General features: G+C 42.7%; 1 protein-coding gene across 1 annotated transcript; it reads left to right on the top strand.

The window, feature by feature from the left end:
* The first annotated feature begins 8164 nt into the window (after window positions 1-8164).
* On the top strand, window positions 8165-13113 carry LOC127308709 (serine/threonine-protein kinase STY46). The gene is made up of 16 exons (XM_051339613.1): window positions 8165-8583; window positions 8680-8794; window positions 8956-9041; window positions 9150-9272; window positions 9957-10011; window positions 10364-10474; window positions 10603-10653; window positions 10911-11086; window positions 11177-11284; window positions 11434-11507; window positions 11605-11780; window positions 11886-11981; window positions 12070-12150; window positions 12272-12325; window positions 12529-12663; window positions 12773-13113. Exons 1-16 carry the CDS (start codon window positions 8384-8386, stop codon window positions 12842-12844), a joined length of 1713 nt encoding a protein of 570 aa, XP_051195573.1. The 5' UTR covers window positions 8165-8383; the 3' UTR covers window positions 12845-13113.
* Window positions 13114-20509: the final 7396 nt, after the last annotated feature.

The raw sequence follows: 20509 nt of genomic DNA, 5'->3' as shown, positions 1-20509 counted from the left end.
ACAAGATGATGATAAGACAACCATTGACTAAGGGCAATTGACACTTGCAATATAATATGAGATATAATACTTTGGTGCCAATTAGTTTTTATAGTTCATAAATAACATTATTTGTTTAGTTGACACCATGTGTTGTATGTATGTTTAATTTACTGCATGAATTACAGAAATCAATGTAACTAGGGTTATGACCACGATGAATGCTTCTATTCTACCTTTTGTTCTCTTAATTTCTTTTTATGCGTTCCCAAAACTTGTAGATGTCAGAATCTCAAAATGGATCTCGTTGATCAATGACACATTTGTTTCTTTGTTGGTGCTTTTTCTAAAAGAAGGATAGTATAGCGGATATGAGTGGCCAGATCCGTACCGACCTTGGAACACACTTCTCCTTAAGTAAACTTTGTCTCGTTCCTGTATTTTAACTCGTATTATATGTAGACCTTGAGTATATCTGCATATAATATATGGATATGTAGTAAATTTATTTTTAATAATTAAATAATATATTTTAGAGTCACGACTAGAAATCACCTGATAAAGATATCCACATATGATGTATTTAGTCGTATCCGAGGTATTCATGTCCACGTCAACGTTGTAGAAAAACTACAAACTGCAGGGGCTTGAGAAAAACAACAAGTGATACCAAAAATTCCAACACTTACCGCAGGAGACTTCAAAAAACCATTTGAAGAAAGGTTGAAGATAACATGCAAGTGCAGCTGCCACATTCACTTTAATTATCGATCTGCATCATCGTGAGATCACCACCGCCGAAGCCCGCGACCCGCCCAATAATCGAAAGGAAGGCCGCACGACATTGAGATTGAGTAGTGGGTGGTGTATAGTCCTAGTGAAATGACTTGCCAGTGGTGGGTTACTCCAGCTAGTGAGATGCGCCTGACAAGTCAACACAACGATGTTTGACCATTTGTTAGTGTAGAACCCAATGTAAACATTGCGTACAATCCACGAAGAAACACTAATATATATCTCCCTCCGATCCTCTACTGCGACATTCCAATTTTCCGGTCATGCTCACAACCTACTATGACGCCATTATATATATTCCGTTATGCATTCTGCCATGACGCATACATGTTAGCATCCTAGTTAGGGCATGAGCAATGGTGGCATACATATCTAGCTGCTCCATGTAAAAAAGTTGTCAGAAGCAACATGATCAATTTTATATCTCCAATGAAAGCTACAACTTTAGTTTAAAAAAAAGAGAAGGGGCCCTACAAATATGACACTATGTATCTCTTTCTCTCTCCAAAAAGCATGCTTTTAAGGCTTAAGATCCCACTTCCTGAAGAGGAGGCTACATCCTCATCCGAACCTACTTTGGACCACCCGAACCTAGTTAAAGGTGTGAGGTAGTAGCTCTAGGGCAGTGCATTGGGCATGCCCTTAGTCGCCGTGATAGGTTGATCGATTGGGAAGAAAACTTGTACATTTAGAATACGATGTTGAAAAATTCTGTCGGGATATGACATATGTTCCTGTAGTGCCTTACGAGGGCTGTGTGTCAAACAATTAATCCATGGATTTTGTAAGAACTTATTTTGTACTTGATGAAAGAAGTTTTTTTTTTGCGGGTAAAATAGGAACTTTATTAAACAGGCGGGGTTACAGAGCGATCGAGTTCTAGCAACCGAAGAGCATCTTCAGGTCCAGAACCCAACCAAGTCATAGAGTGGCGCTGAACTCTCGCAAGATTCGCAAGAGAATCACTAACCCTAACCTAAATTCGTTCCACCTTTACAAACACACACTCACTTATTTGATTAGCTAAATTTCTTATCTCATGAACCAATTGAAAATATGGAGACCGATCACCTGATGAAAGAAGTTGCCTCTATTTATTTTCTATCCCATTTGGACACCCATTGATAAAGTGTATATAACTATTTTTTAGATGAATTGTGCTTTTTTTACAGATCAATGAAGTTTATATAGATGAAAATGATCCGTAGCTTTCCATCAATCGGCCCAAGCCTAACATACCTAGTATTGGGCTAGAACCTGATTGCCATACAATACTTATCTTATGGGAGGCCCGGTGAGAGCTCCTGGACAAGACCTGGCCCAGTAATGCATGTCTCCTTTACATCGAGCTCTTTTTTTTTTATAGTACTATTCGCCTATGTCGAGCTCAATGTAGTGAGAGATCACAAAACCAAAAAAAAATCAGAAAAAACTTGTGCATCGTCGATTTCCCTTTAAAAAGAAAAGGAGAAGCTGGTGCTTTCTCAATTCCATGCCATGACGGAATGAGGGTGGTGTGTGCGTGTGTGTGTGTCAGCGTCGTACGATGCCTCACAATGCTTAAGTTGGGGCTGCTTTTGTGCTGGGATGGATGGAATAATTTTGCTTCAGCGATGACGACCGGACTAGCTTGTTTTCTCTCGGTCGTACTGGATCGATCGCATTCCAGGTGGAGTGAGCAGAGCAAGCTTTGATGGAGGAGTGACCTCCCCTGGAAGATGCGCAGTCACTACTGAGAGCTGCCGCCACCAGATACGTACTTTAGAACGAGAGTCTAGCCTTGCATGCAGACGCGCACGGTTGCCACACCTGTGTAGTCACCATCTATTCTACCCTGGATAACCACCGCGAGCCAAAACAGACCCATGTCGGCACGCTTTCGCTCTTGTTGCACTACTTGCTCTCTCTCTCCCTGTCAAAGGAACGGACGAGTAGATTGAAACTAGTAGCTCTTCCGGATGGAAACTGGAAATGGAGTCCAAGAGCATCTCCAGTCGCATCCCTAAAACGTTCCCCAAAGCCATTTGGGACGCGCTGGATAAAAAAGCTTCCAGCCATGTCCCTAAACCCGTTTTTTGTCCGGCGCGCCCCGATACGGTGTCCGGCGCCCCGAACCCGTCCCCGTCCCCGTCCCACAGGGGACGCTCCGGGCACGCCGGACACAACGAAAAGCGAGGCGGGCTCCCACATGTCGGCGAGTATTTGCATAAACCGTTGATTCGCGCATTTTTTTCTTGTCGCTCCTTCCTTCCCGCGCCTCCCACCCCTCCGCCGCCGCTGGATTTGCCAGCCGTTTCGGCGTCTGATCTTCTAAGAGTCAGCACCGTCGTCGCGGCTGGCGCTCCCGCCGGTCGTTCCGCCGCCGCCGCTTCGCCATCGCATCCCTGAACGCGGCGTCAAATCCGCTCCACCTTCGCGCACACAAGGAGCTCGACGACTTGCTAGGTAGGCGCGATTGGCCGCTGTTCGTTGCGTCGTCTACCTCGGCGCAATTTTAACCATTGATTTTGCTTTAGACATGGATAGCGACGATGAGATGCTTGCCCTGCTGCTGGAGGACGAGCAAGCCTTCGACGACGACCTCCGGGAGCATTTGCTGATCATCGCGTCCCTCCAGGACATGGTTGACGCCGAGGCAGAGAAGAGGAAGAGACCGCGTCACGGAGGATCAAGACCGGGGAGAAAGAAGTCCAAGCCCCGACAGAGGATGGAGGGGCATACCATGCTGCACAACGACTACTTTGAAGATGGTGCAACACATGAAGACGATTTTTGGCGCCGGTACAGGATGAGCAAGGGTCTGTTCATGAATATCCCCCACGGCGTTCGAGAGTTCGACCCCTACTTCAAGCTCAAGCTCGACGCTGTAGGCGTTGTCGGGTTCTCGTCGATTCAGAAGTGCACCGCCGCCATGACGATGCTTGCATACAAAGCACCTGCCGATACACAGGACGACTACCTTCGCATGAGTGAGTCTACTGTCATTGAGTGCATGTACAAGTTTTGCAGGGCTGTGGTAGGGAAGTTTGGCAAATACTACTTGAGAGGGCCAACAGAGGAAGAGACTGCAAGGATCATGGCATAAAATGCTGCCAGAGGATTTCCTGGAATGCTTGGAAGCATCGATTGCATGCACTGGTCAAGAAAGAACTGCCAGTTTGTTTGGCAAGATATATACAAAGGGCGTCGTGGATATTGCAGTGTGGTGCTTGAAGCTGTGGCAAATTATGACCTATGGATTTGGAATTTTTTCTTTGGCATGGCGGGATCACACAATAACATCAACGTGTTGCAGCAGTCTCCGGTGTTCAGCAGACTAGTGGAAGAGCATGCTCCACCATGCAACTATGAGGTCAATGGCCACCAATATACCAAAGGCTATTATCTTGCCGATGGTATATATATCCAAAATGGGCCACTTTTGTCAAAACAATCTCGAATCCATCAGGTCTGAAGAATTTCCACTTTGCTACGCGACAGGAGGCTTGCAGAAGGATGTCGAGCGGGCATTTGGTGTGCTTCAAGCACAATTTACCATTGTCCGGTACCCTGCTCTAAGCTGGTCTCACAACCAAATGTGGGAGGTGATGCAAGCTATTGTGATCATGCACAACATGATCATCGAGGATGACCGCAAGAATCATGCCAGGACACATGTTGGTTCCTATGAGTGTGAGGGCCCTCTTGTGGAGGTTGATCATGAGTTGCCTGCAGATTTTGCTGATTTCCTCGCCATGCACGCAGAGATCCGTGACAGCAATGTTCATGATCAATTTCAAGCTGATCTCGTTGAGCATTTGTGGAGGATCAAAGGAAATGCCGCGGCACCTTGATCTAGCCCTATTTATTACATTTTTTCGTTGTTGTATTGTTTGTTGTATTTTAATTTAAAAACTATCTCTGCAAACATATTTATTCCTATGTTATATTTGATAAATGATTGTGTGTTAAAAAAGCTTTAAAAAATGTTTGGGGGCGGCGTTTGGGGGACGCGGCTGGGGAGTGACGTTCCCCAAACATGGCACAAACAAAACACGTCCCCCAAACCCTCAATCCGTCGCGGTTTGGGGGACGCTTTGGGGGACGCGACTGGAGATGCTCCAAGCTCACATAAGCTTTTATGTTTAGATGTTCGAAATCATATCAAACAAGATAAAAAACAACTAAATCTGGAGGTAGTGAATGATGTATAATATAAGTATGAAAAATACAATATATTTTATGCTACACAAAATCAAAATAACAAAAGTGCAGACCAAAGTATATATAGCGAATAGTTAAGTAAAAATTGAGCTTAGGAACCATTTGTCCGCAGTCCTCCGCGCCAGGTTATAAGGGTCACTCGTATTTTACGCTTTATCGACTATCAATTTGGTTAATTAAGATTTAAGTTGTTTGTTATATTTCCCAGCAAAAAAAGTTATTTGTTATATTATTTATGCTAGTACTATTTTTTTGAAAAAAAGTGACATGCTATCTTTGGCCGGAGAGAAATAGCTGAGTGTTTGATAAGTTTGCCTCGATGCCCTCAGAGGTATGCCGCAAGGGTAGAGTGGAGTTTGAGCGGTGGAAGAGAGTGAAATTTTGTGGATCATTAGAAGAGATTGAGTGAGCTGTTGCTAGGGCCAAGGGTGTGTGCGTGGACACGCATGTCTTATATGTGTTCTTTAAAAAAAGTGAATACAATGCTAGCTAGTTAAAAATGACGTAATATATAATATCTCCATCTCAAAGCCTAAGAGTTATATTATTTTTAGAAAGTCAAACTGTGTAAAGTTTGACTAAGCTTTTACCAAAAATCATTAGCATGCAAAATAAAAAAATCAATATTATTAAATACATAATAAACTATATTTTTTCGTATGATATCTACAAAATATTATATTTATTAATAGATTATTCTAAAAGTTTGGTCAAACTTTACTTGGTTTGACTTAAAAAATATAATCCTTAAGTTTTGGGGTGGAGGTAGTATCTAACAAGTTATTCAAGCACCATGGTCTAATTTGATCGAGGGCTATTAACAAGTTATTAATTTGACTGAGACATAGGACGTAGTCGAACAATAGAAGTATATGCGTGTCGTGAAAAGTATGATAACCAAACTACACGGCGAAGACGGTCCAAATCCACGATGAACTAATACACTGAACTTAGAGAGTATCTACGCCGGCCAATAGGATATGCCTTCTCCAATAACCGTACAAACCTTTGGCATAAACCCTAATAAGCATATTAATTAACCAGCGGGCCTAAGTACTGCCGATCGCTCGTCCCGGTCAATGATAAACTAGCGGCAAGTAGCTAGTTGCTGTTGGAGGCTGGCTACCGCTAGCTGGAATCGTCCTGCCTCGTTCCGACACATCTTCTTGGATGGGTTAATCTAAGGAGTGAGGGAAAGCATATTCCACATAGAGCTAATCCGGTCCACGTGTATGTGACGCGGCGGATCGACAACGGCTACCGAGTCGCGCACGCATGCGGGTTTCCACGTCTCAGCTCCGCTAGTTCCAATGTCTCACCCAAAGTCAAACTCTACTACCTGTAGCAGCAAAATGGCAAGTACTCTATACGGGGAGTAGCCTAAAATGGCAACAGCGGGATGCTCTTGTTTTTCAATTGCTTCCTTCGATTGTTTAGGATATCCCATCGGCCCATATTAGACTAGTTTAGCTTATCATGCTGTGGACAGCATCTAGGTTCAAAATTTGATGTCAGTACCGTGGATTAGTGATCAGAACAAAGCTACCTAATGTAGAGAGGATTGAACTACTATGTGTCTAGATTGGATGAACATAGTGGGAGTAAGTGTTTGGGGATGAAACTAGTTGGCTTTACGAGGAGATAGGCGAAATGGCTCCCGAGGGCACAGTTCAATTTACAGTGAGATGCGAAATGGCTCTCGAGCATCAGGCAGAGACATGACATGGACATAGGGAATAAGGGGTTAGGGTTTGACGACATTAAAAGCTTTTGTCTATTTAGGGTGGGTGTTAATGCCATTTACCTTTTCTAAATGGTATTCATGCTCCATAGTGCATTGTGTGGCTTTGCGGAGAGATAGACGAAATGGCTCCCTAGCTAGGGTATCATATGGTCATATGGGATGAAAGTAGTTCGATTTACAGTAAGAGACAAAATGGCTCCCTAGGGTATCATATGGTCATAAAGATCAAGTTTTCATATTATTGATTTTTTAACTTTGTAAATTGTTATCCAAGGAATTATTTTTGAGAATTGTCGGTCAAGAAATAACTTTACAGTGTTCATGTAATGCACCCATCCTCCATTCTCCGCATCACATCTGACTCCCCCTCCCCATTATTTTATCATCACCCATCCTCCATGCCACCAAATCCTGTTAAATCAATACTATATAATAAACACGGCGCAAATGAATTATCCATCGACTCCTTAGGGCCCCCAAAATCCAAAGCCCACTAGGCATATGAATTATCCATCGACTCATACTCCAATTTACCTGACTAGGTCCCAAGACTCTGTATCGTGAGGCTTCAGAATAAACTTATTGTGTTCGACATGATTCAAACCTTGAATTCGAGCGTGATGTATGCCTGGTTGAATTACAAACCAATTTACTAGGAGGTGTTGTCGTACATTGGAGAACTTATTTATAAAAAAATATTTTATGATGAAAAGTAGTTAAAATGTGTCATGGAAATCCAACAACCGTCGAACCACCACATTCACCGGTATGGATTTTTACATTATTGTTTCACCTCGCACATAAGCCATCTTAGGACCATATTCACATTTCAATGCGGCACCAACCGGCTCGAGACAAAGTTAAAAAAAAGAGCGATACACTACCATAGTCGATGCTATGCGGGCCACATCTTCTAGGTTCCACAACAATCCGGTAATCAATTCGAGATTACTACCCCGTAGATGCTGAGAAGCTCATAGAGTTGTAATTTTGTCGAGTAAGTCGATTTATTTGCACATTAATAATTTTGTAGTATGAAGATCAAGTTTTCATAATATTGATTTTTTTTAACTTTGTAAATTGTTTTTTATAGAAACTTTGTAAATTGTTAGCCAAGAAATATTTGTTTTTGAGAATTCTCGGTCAAGAAATAACTTTATAGTGTGCACACATCTGACTTCCCCTCCCCATTCTTTTACCATCACCCATCCTCCATGTCACCAAATCCTGTTAAATCAATCAATATAATAAACACGGCGCAAATCAGGGGCACGCAAAATCAAATCACATCCCACTACTATCTTTGCTTTCCTTCCGAACACAAACCAAATCTCTCAATTTCTTTCCTTTCCTAACACAAATCAAATCAATTGGATCCCAAAAGAAGTATTGCTAATTTGCTAATCTAATATAGCAGGCAGTAGTACATTGCTAATTTGCTTCCCGTCTTAGTTTCTTCTTTCTCTGATCTGAGTTGGCCGTCCGTCTCGATCGGCTACCGCTATAAAGCTCTCGCCTTTTTCTTCTCGCCGCGCGCCTCTTCACGTGCGAGCAGTCGCCACCGCGCGCCCCATGCAAGCAGCTCGGTAGGAGTAGCACTGCCGTCCCGTGAGCGCCGCCCGCCCCCAGATTTCTTGCTGGATCGATCGATCGGTCCTTGATATGGCCGTGGATGAATCGCCGTCGCCGCCGCTGCAGCCGGAAATCGGCGCTGGGGGGCGGCGTACGGACAAGCAGGGCCGCCGCCTTGAGGTGTACAACGAGGTGCTCGCCCGCCTTCGCGCCGACGCCGCCGGCGCGGATGAGATATCCCCCGCCTTCCAGGACGCGCTCTGGGCGCACTTTCACCGTCTCCCCGCCAGGTGAGTTCCTCCGCGCGCCCACCCCAAACTGGTCGGCACTACCCACCAGTTGCCGGCGCCGCCGCCGCCGCTCATGCATGTTCGTCGCCCGTGCAGGTACGCGCTGGACGTGAACGCGGAGAGGGCGGAGGACGTGGTGACGCACCAGCGGCTGCTCGAGGAGGCGCGCGACCCGCAGCGCCGGCCCGCCCTTGCGGTGCGCGTCGTTCAGGTAACAAACATATTCCGGCAGAGCAGATCCCGTGAAGTTGCACTGAACCTGTTTGGCTTTAAGCCCATATAAGGGATTCTTGTTCTCCAAATATGGTATCTCTGCATGCGATTCTCCATGGTTTCCCAAGCAAGAGTCTGGGTTTGATTCTTATTCTTCAGGTGTCTAGGATTATCGACGGTGATGTGGATGATTCCTTCGATCCCAAGGTGGAGATGGCTGCATCCGACCGCTTGGCTAGCCAAATGTGAGTGCAATCTCTGAATCTGTTTCGGGGTCCTATGACTGGTCTCTGCTTTGTTTCTCCGTCTTGCATGTATGCTAATTTTGGCGTGGATGCATGTCTATTCTTCAGGGTCCATCCACCTCCGGCATTCGGTTCTTCCTCCAATCTAGAGGCGCTAGTGCTTGACGCAAACGAGTCTGATGCTTGCAGCACCAATGTCAACGATGATAACAGTGTTCATCTTGTTGTCAGGTACATAGTTTCCCTTTTTCTGTTCACGCTCATTTGGGCTTTGGGTTTTGAGATTTTTACACATATGTGCAATAATAGTTGCTGTATGCAAACTTCATATTCCATTAAAATAACTTAATAAAATTACTCCTCCATCCCAGCAAAAGTGTCTCAACTTTGTTAAAATTTGGATGTATCTCTACTAGATAGTGTCTAGATACATCCAAAATTTGACAAAGTTGAGACACTTTTGGTGGGACGGAGGGAGCACATTTCTTTTGGTAATGTAGAACTCTTGGGATGTGCCTTTTTTTGGCGGTGTACTATTTATATCTTAAATTCTTAAAGAACATAGGTCTTGAAAATAAATCTAGCTTTCCCCTGCCAAACGGTATGAAAATGATATTTGGTGATATCGTTATAGTTATACAAGTTGAGATATGATCGCATTGTGCCAGAATTTCCTCTTCTGGTGAAAGGATTTATATGATCTATGATTAAAAAAAAGTAAAAACACTGGTAGTTAGTTGCATATCTGCTCCTAGAATTGTTTAAGATAATAGGAAACTAGGAAATTAAACTTTCTTTAACATGATCAGTTTAGTTATTTCTTCAAATGACTTTGGATTTTGTTGGAGGGATGAATGGATGCCTTTATATTTTCTGTGTAGTTAATTAGTTATCCCTATGTTCTGAATCTTTCAGGCCAATGCATGAGATAGCCTTTGCAACAACTGATAAGCCAAAGCTCCTAAGTCAGGTAAATGTACTTGTCGAGAAAAGCATAAACCCTATCTAAATGGAATTGTGCTTCCAATGCATTGTAATTGCACTTACAGAGTCAACCAACATGCAGTAATTCAGTAAATGCAGAAGAGGCAAGTAGCCACTAAGAACAGAGACGCAGTCATAAATGAATGGAAGAATAGTTTTATATATAGAAACTCAGTTGAAAACTAACAAGATGTATTGAAAAGTTTCAAAAAAAAAAAGATGTATTGAAATAAGAAATCAGCAGGCTGTAACAAAATCACTTGAACTGTACAGTAAACCACTTTCAGACCAGCACTTCTGCTCAGTGATTACTTACACTTCCATTTGTGCATTTACAGCTGACTTGTTTGCTTGGTGAGCTCGGTCTTGACATCCAAGAAGCACACGCATTTTCGACTATTGATGGATACTCATTGGATGTGTTCGTTGTCACTGGTTGGCGTCTTGGGGTATGCAATAGCTATCTTTCCAGCATATCAGAGATAGTTTTTCTTTCCTTAATGTTATTGCAATCAGTTATTAGTTTTAGTAGGCATTTTGGTTCTCATTTTTCATACTGATATGCTGTCATTTCCAGGGTACTAAGCAGCTGCAAGAAAAGTTACTGGAGAAATTTCGCAGTATTGAGGTACAAGATTCTCTCTGACCTTGTGAAGTTGGAAACTTCCAACTATACGAAATGCAATCTCACGCTTGGTTTCAGGACAATTGCCAATTTACCAGAATATAAGACACAAACCATTAATATTTTACCTGGAAATGCGAAGTGCGATATGCAAAAAAAAAGTAAACATTAAAAATTGATATTAGTGATTGCACAATCTTGTGTTCTGATTTTCTCAAATAACTAACATATGTTTGGCATTATAAAATTTGGTTGTACAGGCACAAGCTTGGCCGGTTTCAAGCTCATCACCACCATCACTAGAAGGTCTGCAAGTTGGAGAGAATGTGCCATCTACTAGTGTGAAAATACCAACAGATGGTGGAGATGTTTGGGAAATAGACCTGAAGCTGCTCAAGTTTGGGAACAAGGTTGCTTCTGGATCTAACGGCGACCTGTAAGTTCCATTATTTGTTGGTACAGTAAATTGAAAACCATAGAACCTTTCAAATCTCACCGGATGTCATTTGATACTTTGCTTTCTCAGCTACCGTGGATCATACTGCAGTCAGGATGTTGCCATTAAAGTAGTGAGACCAGAGCGCATCAGCGCAGATATGTACCGAGATTTTGCGCAGGAAGTATACATTATGAGGTTAGTTCTAAGCATCCATTTATAAACTGCAACTCCTATTGGGTTGCACATTCGCCAGTATTCAAGATGTCAAATCCTCAAATTACTTATGTGCATATAGATTTTAATAACTATACACAAGTAGTTTATTGGTAAATCCATCCTTGCAGAAAGGTTCGTCACAAGAATGTTGTGCAGTTTATTGGCGCATGTACAAGACAGCCCAACTTATATATTATAACAGGTATATTCAATGGGGTTGATGTTTATAGTGTTTATCATTATCATAAGGTAGGTTGCTAATAGCATTTCCCTTTATTTTGCATGTGTGCATGTTTCAGATTTCATGTCAGGAGGGAGTGTGTACGATTACCTCCACAAAAAGAACAGTTCTTTCAAGCTTCCAGAAATTCTCAAAATGGCAACGGACATTGCTAAAGGAATGAATTACCTGCATCAGAACAACATAATTCACCGAGATCTCAAGACTGCAAATCTTCTCATGGATGAAAATAAGGTTGTTGTTTCTCCAAAATGATGTTACTCATTTGATCAGAAAGTTCGCATCGTGTTTCTTTATATGTTGTTAAACTCTGAAAATGGACAAGAACACCCTTTCCAGGTTGTCAAGGTTGCTGATTTTGGTGTTGCACGTGTGAAAGATCAATCTGGAGTGATGACTGCAGAGACTGGAACTTACCGTTGGATGGCACCTGAGGTTTGTCATCTTACTCATAGTCTCATACATGTCAGAACAAAACTGTTCTCTCTTGTCTATTGTAACACTAGTATCATCGTAATTTCAGGTCATAGAGCACAAACCGTATGATCACAAAGCAGATATTTTCAGCTTTGGTATTGTTGTGTGGGAGTTGCTGACTGGCAAGGTAACTCCAATAATTATTGTTTTGCACACGAATAGACTTCTGTTCTGTTCATTCTTGTTTTAAGTAGTTAATATTTGTTTGTAGAATTAATTTGATTGTCATACCCTTTTGATTTCCCCAGATCCCTTATGATTACCTAACACCACTCCAAGCAGCAATAGGTGTTGTTCAGAAGGTAAACATGCATTTACATCTCCTCTGTTTGGATCTGCAGTTACATGTGATAAACTGTACTGGATAACTGGGTATACGTGATGGGACTGTTCTTTTTTCTTGTCAAGAACTTGATGGAACCCACTGTATCAAGTTGCAGAATATTCTAGATTTTGCATGTTCATTTGCTAGAGATGTTAATCATCCCCATGCGCATTTCTGCAGGGAATCAGGCCAACAGTTCCAAAAGATACCCACCCCAAGCTAACCGAGCTGCTCCAAAAATGTTGGCATAGAGATTCAGCCGAGAGGCCCGACTTCTCCCAGATACTGGAGATTCTCGAAAGACTCTCCAAAGAGGTCAGCCCTCGTATATCTTCGTCTTGCTGGAAATACTATCAAAATGAATCACACAGTTTGTTCTATTGTTCTTTACTGTTTATTATGATCTCACTTAAAATCAAAACAGGTGAGAGCCGATGGTGATGGTCGCCAGAAAACAAAGTCCGGCTTCCTTTCAGCTCTAAAGAGAAGCCACTAGAGGCAGATGAAATGCAGCTTCCATTTATAGTGGCTTTCAAGTTAATTCATTTTGGAATTATTGCAGCATACTGTAGGAGGAGATTACATTGTAGTTGTACACTGACAATTTTCTCACGTAATCAGTAGCTGTTTTGGCTCCTTTACACATTCTCTTAGTTTATTTTCTCTTCTATTTGCCTTTTACAGTTTTTCTTGTTCTACTGTTGTTGAATATTACCAAGAACAAATTTAACACTGGAAAATAAAGCTGGTTATGACCTTATGCTATCATGGACTAAATTACTGCTTCCAAGCTCCTTTAACCAAGTCGAGGAACTGGGAAGTTAAACAAGTTAAACTGTTAAAATGGTCTTCAGCATAAATCTCCTTTTGTTGTTGTTGTGATGAGTACTTTTTGGGAACATTGTTATTTAGTTTGACAGTTGTGAGGATTTTGCTAAATTCTAGTAGACCTATTTCTTCTTTTCTAGTAACATGCATGTGACCTTGTTGGAGCTTATGACTTGGTATCAGCGGTACAGCTTGATAGAATGATAGAGCACCTCGCTGTTGTGGTGAAGATGCTGAGCTTGTTGCATTGCGACATTGGTGTTAGTGGTGACACCGAAAGAGATGGTGGCGGTGTGAGTATGGAGTTGGGATATAGTTAGAGGCTAGATGAGCCCACCGCGCTTTGCCCGCACCAGCCTTCGATATTAGCGCGTTGCCTGCGCTACGCGAGCGTTTCTTTTCCAGGGTTAACTTAATTTTTGTACGCTGTGCTTAGTTATATCAACATTTTGATTTTCATATCAATAGGCCATCTTAACTATTCCTCTTAAAAAATTGTTGCTGCCTTCAAATGCTCATTCATGTTTAATGGTATGGAACACGATCGATGAAGTTGATCTTGAGACACAAGGAATATTTAGGTAAGAATATGTCAAAACAAACTTATGGACGAAGTAGTAAAACTGAAAGCAAACAAATATCAAGAGTACACGAAGGATATCACGCACATAATTCTGATAAAGCTCGACCTCCTGAGGCTCTTGAACTCCACAGTGTTCAGGAAAAGCCACAAAACGTGGCTTTACGCGTATTTACAGGAAAAAAGGGTGTCAATGTCTCCACCGGATTGTGCTCTTCTAGCCTCACCACGTCATTGGTGCTTCACTCAAAGCAAATTAACAGGCGAAATATAAGAAAATACATGGAGGCACCGAACAATCCATCATTTGAGTACTTGCACGATTTACCTAGGCAAACCACACAGATGAAAGAACAATGGGCCAAACTGATAAGACGCGAACAAGAAGACAGGGCCGGTCAATAGATTTCAAGGGCCCTAGGGCAACACGGCACCAAAGGCCCATTCTTTACAGTGTCGAATCTTTTTAGGCCAGGGGGTCATGGCCTCCTACTATGGAGAATTCCTTAAATATATATATTTATGCTATTTTTTACATTTTATTCACACTTTAAGTACAATTGGTGTTCTTGGCACCCCTAACAATCTCCGTCATGTTCCGCCATTTGGTTACGCATAATTTAAAAAAATATTATTAGTATTCCACAAGAGAAATATTCGGTTAATGCAATAGCAAACTAAATAATATTTACATTTGAAAGATCCATGGTCTTTGAAATCTCAGTAAAGATTTTGAAACTATTTATTTCTATTGTTCGAGAAAATTATATATCATTATTCTTATTTTTACCATAGCTACATATACATATATATCTCTAAAATTAATCGGAGAAAATTTATGAGAGTCGGTGTTGTGGTTCATATTTGGAAAGGCTAGAGAGAAATCATGTCACCAGGAAAAATTATTTAGAAGTATTAAATTATTTTTGTAAAAGGAGTCAGAGTAGAGGTACGATTGGATCTTTTGTATTTTCTAGAATTATTCTAAGCCGTATGGCCTAAAGAGTAATTGTTGATTCTTCTGGTATTATCAGAGTAGAGAAGCGGTATGCTACATCATAAAACACCTATATATTCTAGAATTATTTTAAATTATACAACCCAAAGAGTATATGTATATGTGTATTAAATTTGCAAACAAATCTTGGGTCAGGGCCCCTAGCTCCTGGAGGCCCGGTGACATAGGCATCTCCAATGGGCCTGCCGAAAATGGTATCCAGGGTTTACTGAAGGCCCATGACCCAAAGTTTATGAAGCCCAGAAGTCCAGGTAGTTTGGAAAGATAGAGTTATATTAGAAATAACGACTTGTATCTATTACGGGACGAATTCAAAGAGTCTCCCGGTCTTTGTGACTTGTACATCACGAAACCTTCGGCTCCGCCTCCTATATAAGGGAGAGTCGAAGGGGAAAGAGAGGATCGATTTCATTATCAACACAACCCTAGTTTTCTAGTAGTCGAGTACTTTTCCGGCTGAACCCTCGAGATCTACTTGCCCTCTACCTACGAAAACCCTATTCTACAATCCGTAGGCATTGACAAGTCGATACCTTGTCAATTGGCGCCGACCGTGGGGATTAGAGGTGACAAGGAGCTGATCTCGATGGCACGCTCAACATCATCGACATCTTCGGTGGCAAGCAACGCATTGGACAGAGGTAAACAAATCGAAACTGGTCTAGTCGATTTTGTTCCTCACCCGTCCTCCCGTATGGATGCATATGCATATCTGGAGGAGCCTATGGAGATGACGTTCGGGAGGTTCCACTTCCGCGTCAGAAAACAAGGATCACATTGTTTCGAGGTTCCGGGTTCGTCGAGATCGTCGGCGGCCGACTCCGATCTTTCGAAATCTTCGTCATCGTTCGAGACGGGCGCCGAGGAGATCTCGCCGCCACGCTTCGTCAAGACTGCGACAAGCGGAAAACTCGTCAAAATCTTTGGCAGCATGTCCTTCGAGTCATCTGCGGACTCCAATATAAGCAGCGACTCAGACAACATCGACAGCTTCAACTTCGTCGACAAGTCTACTTCTGTTAGGGAGGTCTTCGCCGATCTATGCGACGGTGTCACCAACCCCGACGAAAATCAAACTCCAAAATATCATCAAGTCTATGTAATTGGAGAAACAAGTCGCCCACAGGAGGAGACATCAGAGGCTTTCGATGATGCGGGAAATCCATACAACGATCCCGCTGATCTTATGCGAGATTTAGGCACCAAGTATGTCGGACCTGCAACGCGACAGATGGTGCAACTTCCGCAAGCGGCTTGGGACAGAGCTGCAAAAGCCATCGATGGCACGAAGCCGATGACTACGACTGCCACAGCTGAAGAGTTGCAAGCATCCCAATATAGGCTCCCCCGTGCTGGACGAGAACTCGAAAAACAGAAAGCCGAGCTTGATAGGAGGAGAGCCGCAGCTTCCGCGTCAAGCCGAAGAAGGGCGAAGCTCAGCCGACATTCAGGGACTTCAGAATCCAATCACGGAGCAGCCCGTAATAGAGGAAGATCGAGGCTGCAGAACATACGTGAAGGCTAGAGGGAAAATCTGATCTAAAATCTCGACATGTCCTTTATGTCAATAGATACAAGGGGAAACATTATTCCCAAAACACCGGAAGCTGGATATATGGCGACTCAGGCTTTTATACTGGCAAATAGGCCACCTCCCGGAGATCCAAGAGAAGCGTTGTACAACATCACGGGCGGAGCCACCACCGGGTCGAGCCGGGTCGGCCGACCCCCCTCAGTATCTGGCAAAAAAAAAGACCCCCCAGGAGGCCACGACCCAAACGGTATCGAGCGAACCCGAGCCAGGTCGAGCGACGGAGGCAGGCAGGAAGCGACGGCCGACGGAGGAAGACCTAGCCCCGCCCCGCTCCGGCAGCTCGCCCGCCTCACCGCCGCATCTCCCCGCCGCTCCGCCCTGCTTGCCCGGCCCGCCGCTGCCTCTCCCCGCCAGGTCCCGCCCCGCCCCCTTTTCCCCTTCTAGCTTGCACGGACGGATGGAGGACGGTGATGATGAATCACGCAAAAGGGTCCGCTTATAGGTTGATTTTCCCCCTGTTCTTGAATTTTGATAGTTGCTTGCATCCAGTAAGGTAGAAATCAGGGGTTAGGGTTGGCAAATGTTCCTGAAATTTTAGTTCCTTTTCAACGTTGTAGGCAAATGTTGCTGAAATTTTTGATCTAGCAAATGTGGTTGCCGATCCCGGAATTTGGAGACCAATTGAGTCATTTGGTACCCCTGAAATCCGAGACAAAATGAGATGGGCATATTTGTCGAGAGGCCGTACTCGTTTAGATGGTCATAATTTTCTCAAAGGTCCGGATAAGCGGTCATTTCTAAGTGCATGGTATGACAAGTTTGATTGGTTGGAGTATAGTGTGGAGAAGAATGCTGCATTTTGTTTTCATTGTTTTCTTTTCAAGTCTTCAAGCAATGGTAACCACTATGGATCAGATGTTTTCACAAAGTCAGGTTTTACAAATTGGAAGAAAGCATCGGAATATTTCAGAGGTCATATGGGTGGACCAACTAGTTTTAACAACAATGCACGAAATAGTTGTGAAGATTTCAGAAATAAAAAGCAAAGTGTTGCATATGCTCTTGTTCGTCATGAAGAAAAATCACATATTGAGTATGAGATTCGTTTGAGGGCTGTTGTGGGTGTTGTCAGATTTCTACTTGAACAAGGTCTAGCTTTTCGTGGGCATGACGAGTCTAGCACTTCCTTCAACAAGGGCAATTTCCGTGAGTTGTTGGATTGGTATGGTGCAAGATGCAAGGATGTAGCCGATGTGATTAATGAGAATGCTCCTGGCAATTGTCAATTGACATCTCCTGAAATCCAAAAAGATATAGTGCAAGCATGTGCAGAAGAGATTACACAAGTCATTATGAGTGAGCTCGGAAATTCTAGTTTCTCTCTACTTGTTGATGAGTCTCGTGATGTATCGGTTAAAGAGCAAATGGCTGTGATGGTGAGGTGAGCTCAGAAATTATGTTTTCTCTAAATTATCATACTCAATTATCATACTCAATTATCATACTCTCACAAACTGAACTTATATGTTATTGCTTGTAGGTTTGTGAACCAAAAAGGAGAGATCATGGAAAGATTGCTTGGTATTGATCATGTTCTTGATACTAGATCAGCTTCTTTGAAAAGCAATGTAGATGCAATGTTTCTTAAACATAATTTGTCTATGTCGAGATTAAGAGGTCAAGGATATGATGGTGCCTCTAATATGCGGGGTGAGCTACATGGTTTGAAAACATTGATATTGGCTGACAACCCTCATGCTTTTTATGTACATTGTTTTGCCCACCAACTTCAATTGGTTGTTGTGGCGGTTGTGAAAAATGTTCTGCCAGTTGGTCAGTTCTTTGGTCACTTGAACAAGATTGTTCTTATGGTTAGTTCTTGTACACAATTGCAAATAGTTGTCTTCAAATGTTTGTGTATGTATCAATTCTAAATGCACATATTTTGTAGGTGAGTGCCTCATGTAGAAAGAAAGATGCATTGTTGCAAGCGCATCATGATCGTATGGTAGCACAGCTAGAGAGTGGGGAGATCTCATCGGGTAGAGGCCAAAATCAGGAGAAAAGTTTAACAAGACCAGGTGATACTCGTTGGGGGTCACACCATACAACTCTAGTTCGTATTCAACTAATGTGGGATTTAGTCATTGAAGCGCTATGCATTGTTTCTCATGATGGGACAGATGCCGAGGAGAAAGGTGTGGCTTCAGGTTATATCATATACATGGAAACCTTTGAATTTGTTATTATCTTGCATTTGATGATTTGATTGCTTGGTTTAACAAATGGTTTGTCCAACGCATTGCAATCCAAAGATCAGAATATAGTGAGCGCCATGAATATGATTGTCTCAGTGAAAAATGCATTGCAGAAATTGAGAGATGATGGATGGGAGCCTCTATTGCTTGCTGCTACTAACTTTTGTGGTGGAAGAAATATTACAGTACCGAATATGGATGATAACATTGCAGCTAGGGGTTACCCAAGGAGCTCACGCAGGATGGTTACTTGCTTGCATCATTACAAGGTAGAAATCTTTAATGAGGTGCTTGATAGAAACATAGTTGAGATGAATCATATATTTTCTGAAGCTTCTACACGCCTATTATTGTGCACTGCATGCCTTGATCCTAGAGACTCATTCAACAACTTTGATAATGATATGCTAGTTGAGCTTGCAACCATGTACTCTGCTGATTTCTCTTAACATGATTGTTCTCTATTGGTTGGTGAACTGGATATATATGTTGATGTGATGAAGAGAAGTCCTGATTTCATAGCTTGTGACAGTTTGAGTGATCTTGCTCTCAAGTTAGTTCAGAAGAGATACCATGAGACCTTTCCATTGGTCTACCGCCTTATTACACTTGCTTTGACATTGCCTGTGGCAACAGCATCAGTTGAGAGGGTTTTCTCAGCGATGAATATTATAAAATCATCTCTTCGGAACAAGATAGGGGATGATTGGCTCAATGATTTGATGATTTGCTATGTTGAGAAAGATATATTTGCCAAAATTGATGACAAGAAGATTATGCTACATTTCCATTCCTACAACAACCGCAGAGGTCATCTTCCGCGGGGCTTTCTTCTTCCAAGCTTAGATACAACTTAATGGTATGATACTATCTTATCAAAATGTGGCTCTATTTTGGTATTCTTGTTTTTATAGTCATTTTGTTGTTGTACTTGATGAAATATGCAAATTGAATCTGTTTGAACCTCATTTGTTGAATACATTTGCTCTTTTCTGTCAAAAAAAATTTAGAGCTTAGTTTCAACCCCCCTCAGTTCAATTTCTGGCTCCGCCACTGTACAACATGGCTATAGCAGGAGTTGGAGCCATGGGAACAACGTTCGCAAGCACAAGTACACCTCCTGAAGGTGCCCCAAGGCAAAACAGTCCACAACCCACAATGGTAGTACAGGATCCGCCAAGAAGGAGCGCGGCAAGAGACACATCGACGCAGGCACGAGTCGACAGGGCGCGACAAGAAAGGAGAGAACGTCGGCATTCACCAGAGGTCGATGAGGAGGATATGTGCGGGCTCCCTTGCTTCACCCGAAGAGTTTGAAAAACACGGGTCCCATCTGGTTTCAAGTTGCCTGACAACTATAAAAAGTTCGATGGCCTGCAAGATCCCGAGGATTGGCTAGTCGATTATCTGGAGATAGTAAAATTGACGGGTGGAACCAAAACAACCGTCATGCAGAGCATCCAGGTCACCTAAGTGGAGCAGCGCGATCATGGATTAAAAAGTTACCTCCCGGATCTATCGACAGTTGGGAAACTTTCGAGGACATGTTTGTGAAAAATTTCCTATCCACATGCAAGAAACCCGCATCAATAGAGCAGCTAAGGGCTTGCAGACAGAAGTATGATGAGTCAATGAGGACGTACATCCTGAGGTGGAACATTATCAAAAATTCTGCAGAGAACATATCTGACGAAAGAGCGATAGACGCGTTTATTGCTGGGATCCGAAGGAAAGACTTCGTCGAAGATTTGGGAAGAACTAACCCGAAAAAAATAGCAGCACTCATGGAAATAGCAAACCGCTGGTAAGATGGAGAAGATTCTGTTCACAACAAATGGCATAGGTCACCTGAGGATGAGCGCAATCGAAACATTCAAAATAGACAACAATTCTCTCGTCAGTTCTCAGATTATGACGCTCTCGGCCAAATATCGGCTGGTTTC

This window comes from Lolium perenne, chromosome 6 (assembly GCF_019359855.2).
Source record: "Lolium perenne isolate Kyuss_39 chromosome 6, Kyuss_2.0, whole genome shotgun sequence".
NCBI classification, from domain to species: Eukaryota; Viridiplantae; Streptophyta; class Magnoliopsida; order Poales; family Poaceae; genus Lolium; species Lolium perenne.
Note: the sequence above shows the minus strand (reverse complement) of the source record. Positions and strands in the feature narration are given on the sequence as shown.

What these genes read in the sequence shown, in the direction of transcription:
- LOC127308709 (XM_051339613.1), top strand. Translation starts at nt 8,384, where the DNA reads ATGGCCGTGGATGAATCGCCGTCGCCGCCGCTGCAGCCGGAAATCGGC. An exon ending in AGTGTTCATCTTGTTGTCAG is followed by an intron (nt 9,273 to 9,956) that starts GTACATAGTTTC and finishes TGAATCTTTCAG; the next exon opens with GCCAATGCATGAGATAGCCT. An exon ending in TCGAAAGACTCTCCAAAGAG is followed by an intron (nt 12,664 to 12,772) that starts GTCAGCCCTCGT and finishes AAATCAAAACAG; the next exon opens with GTGAGAGCCGATGGTGATGG.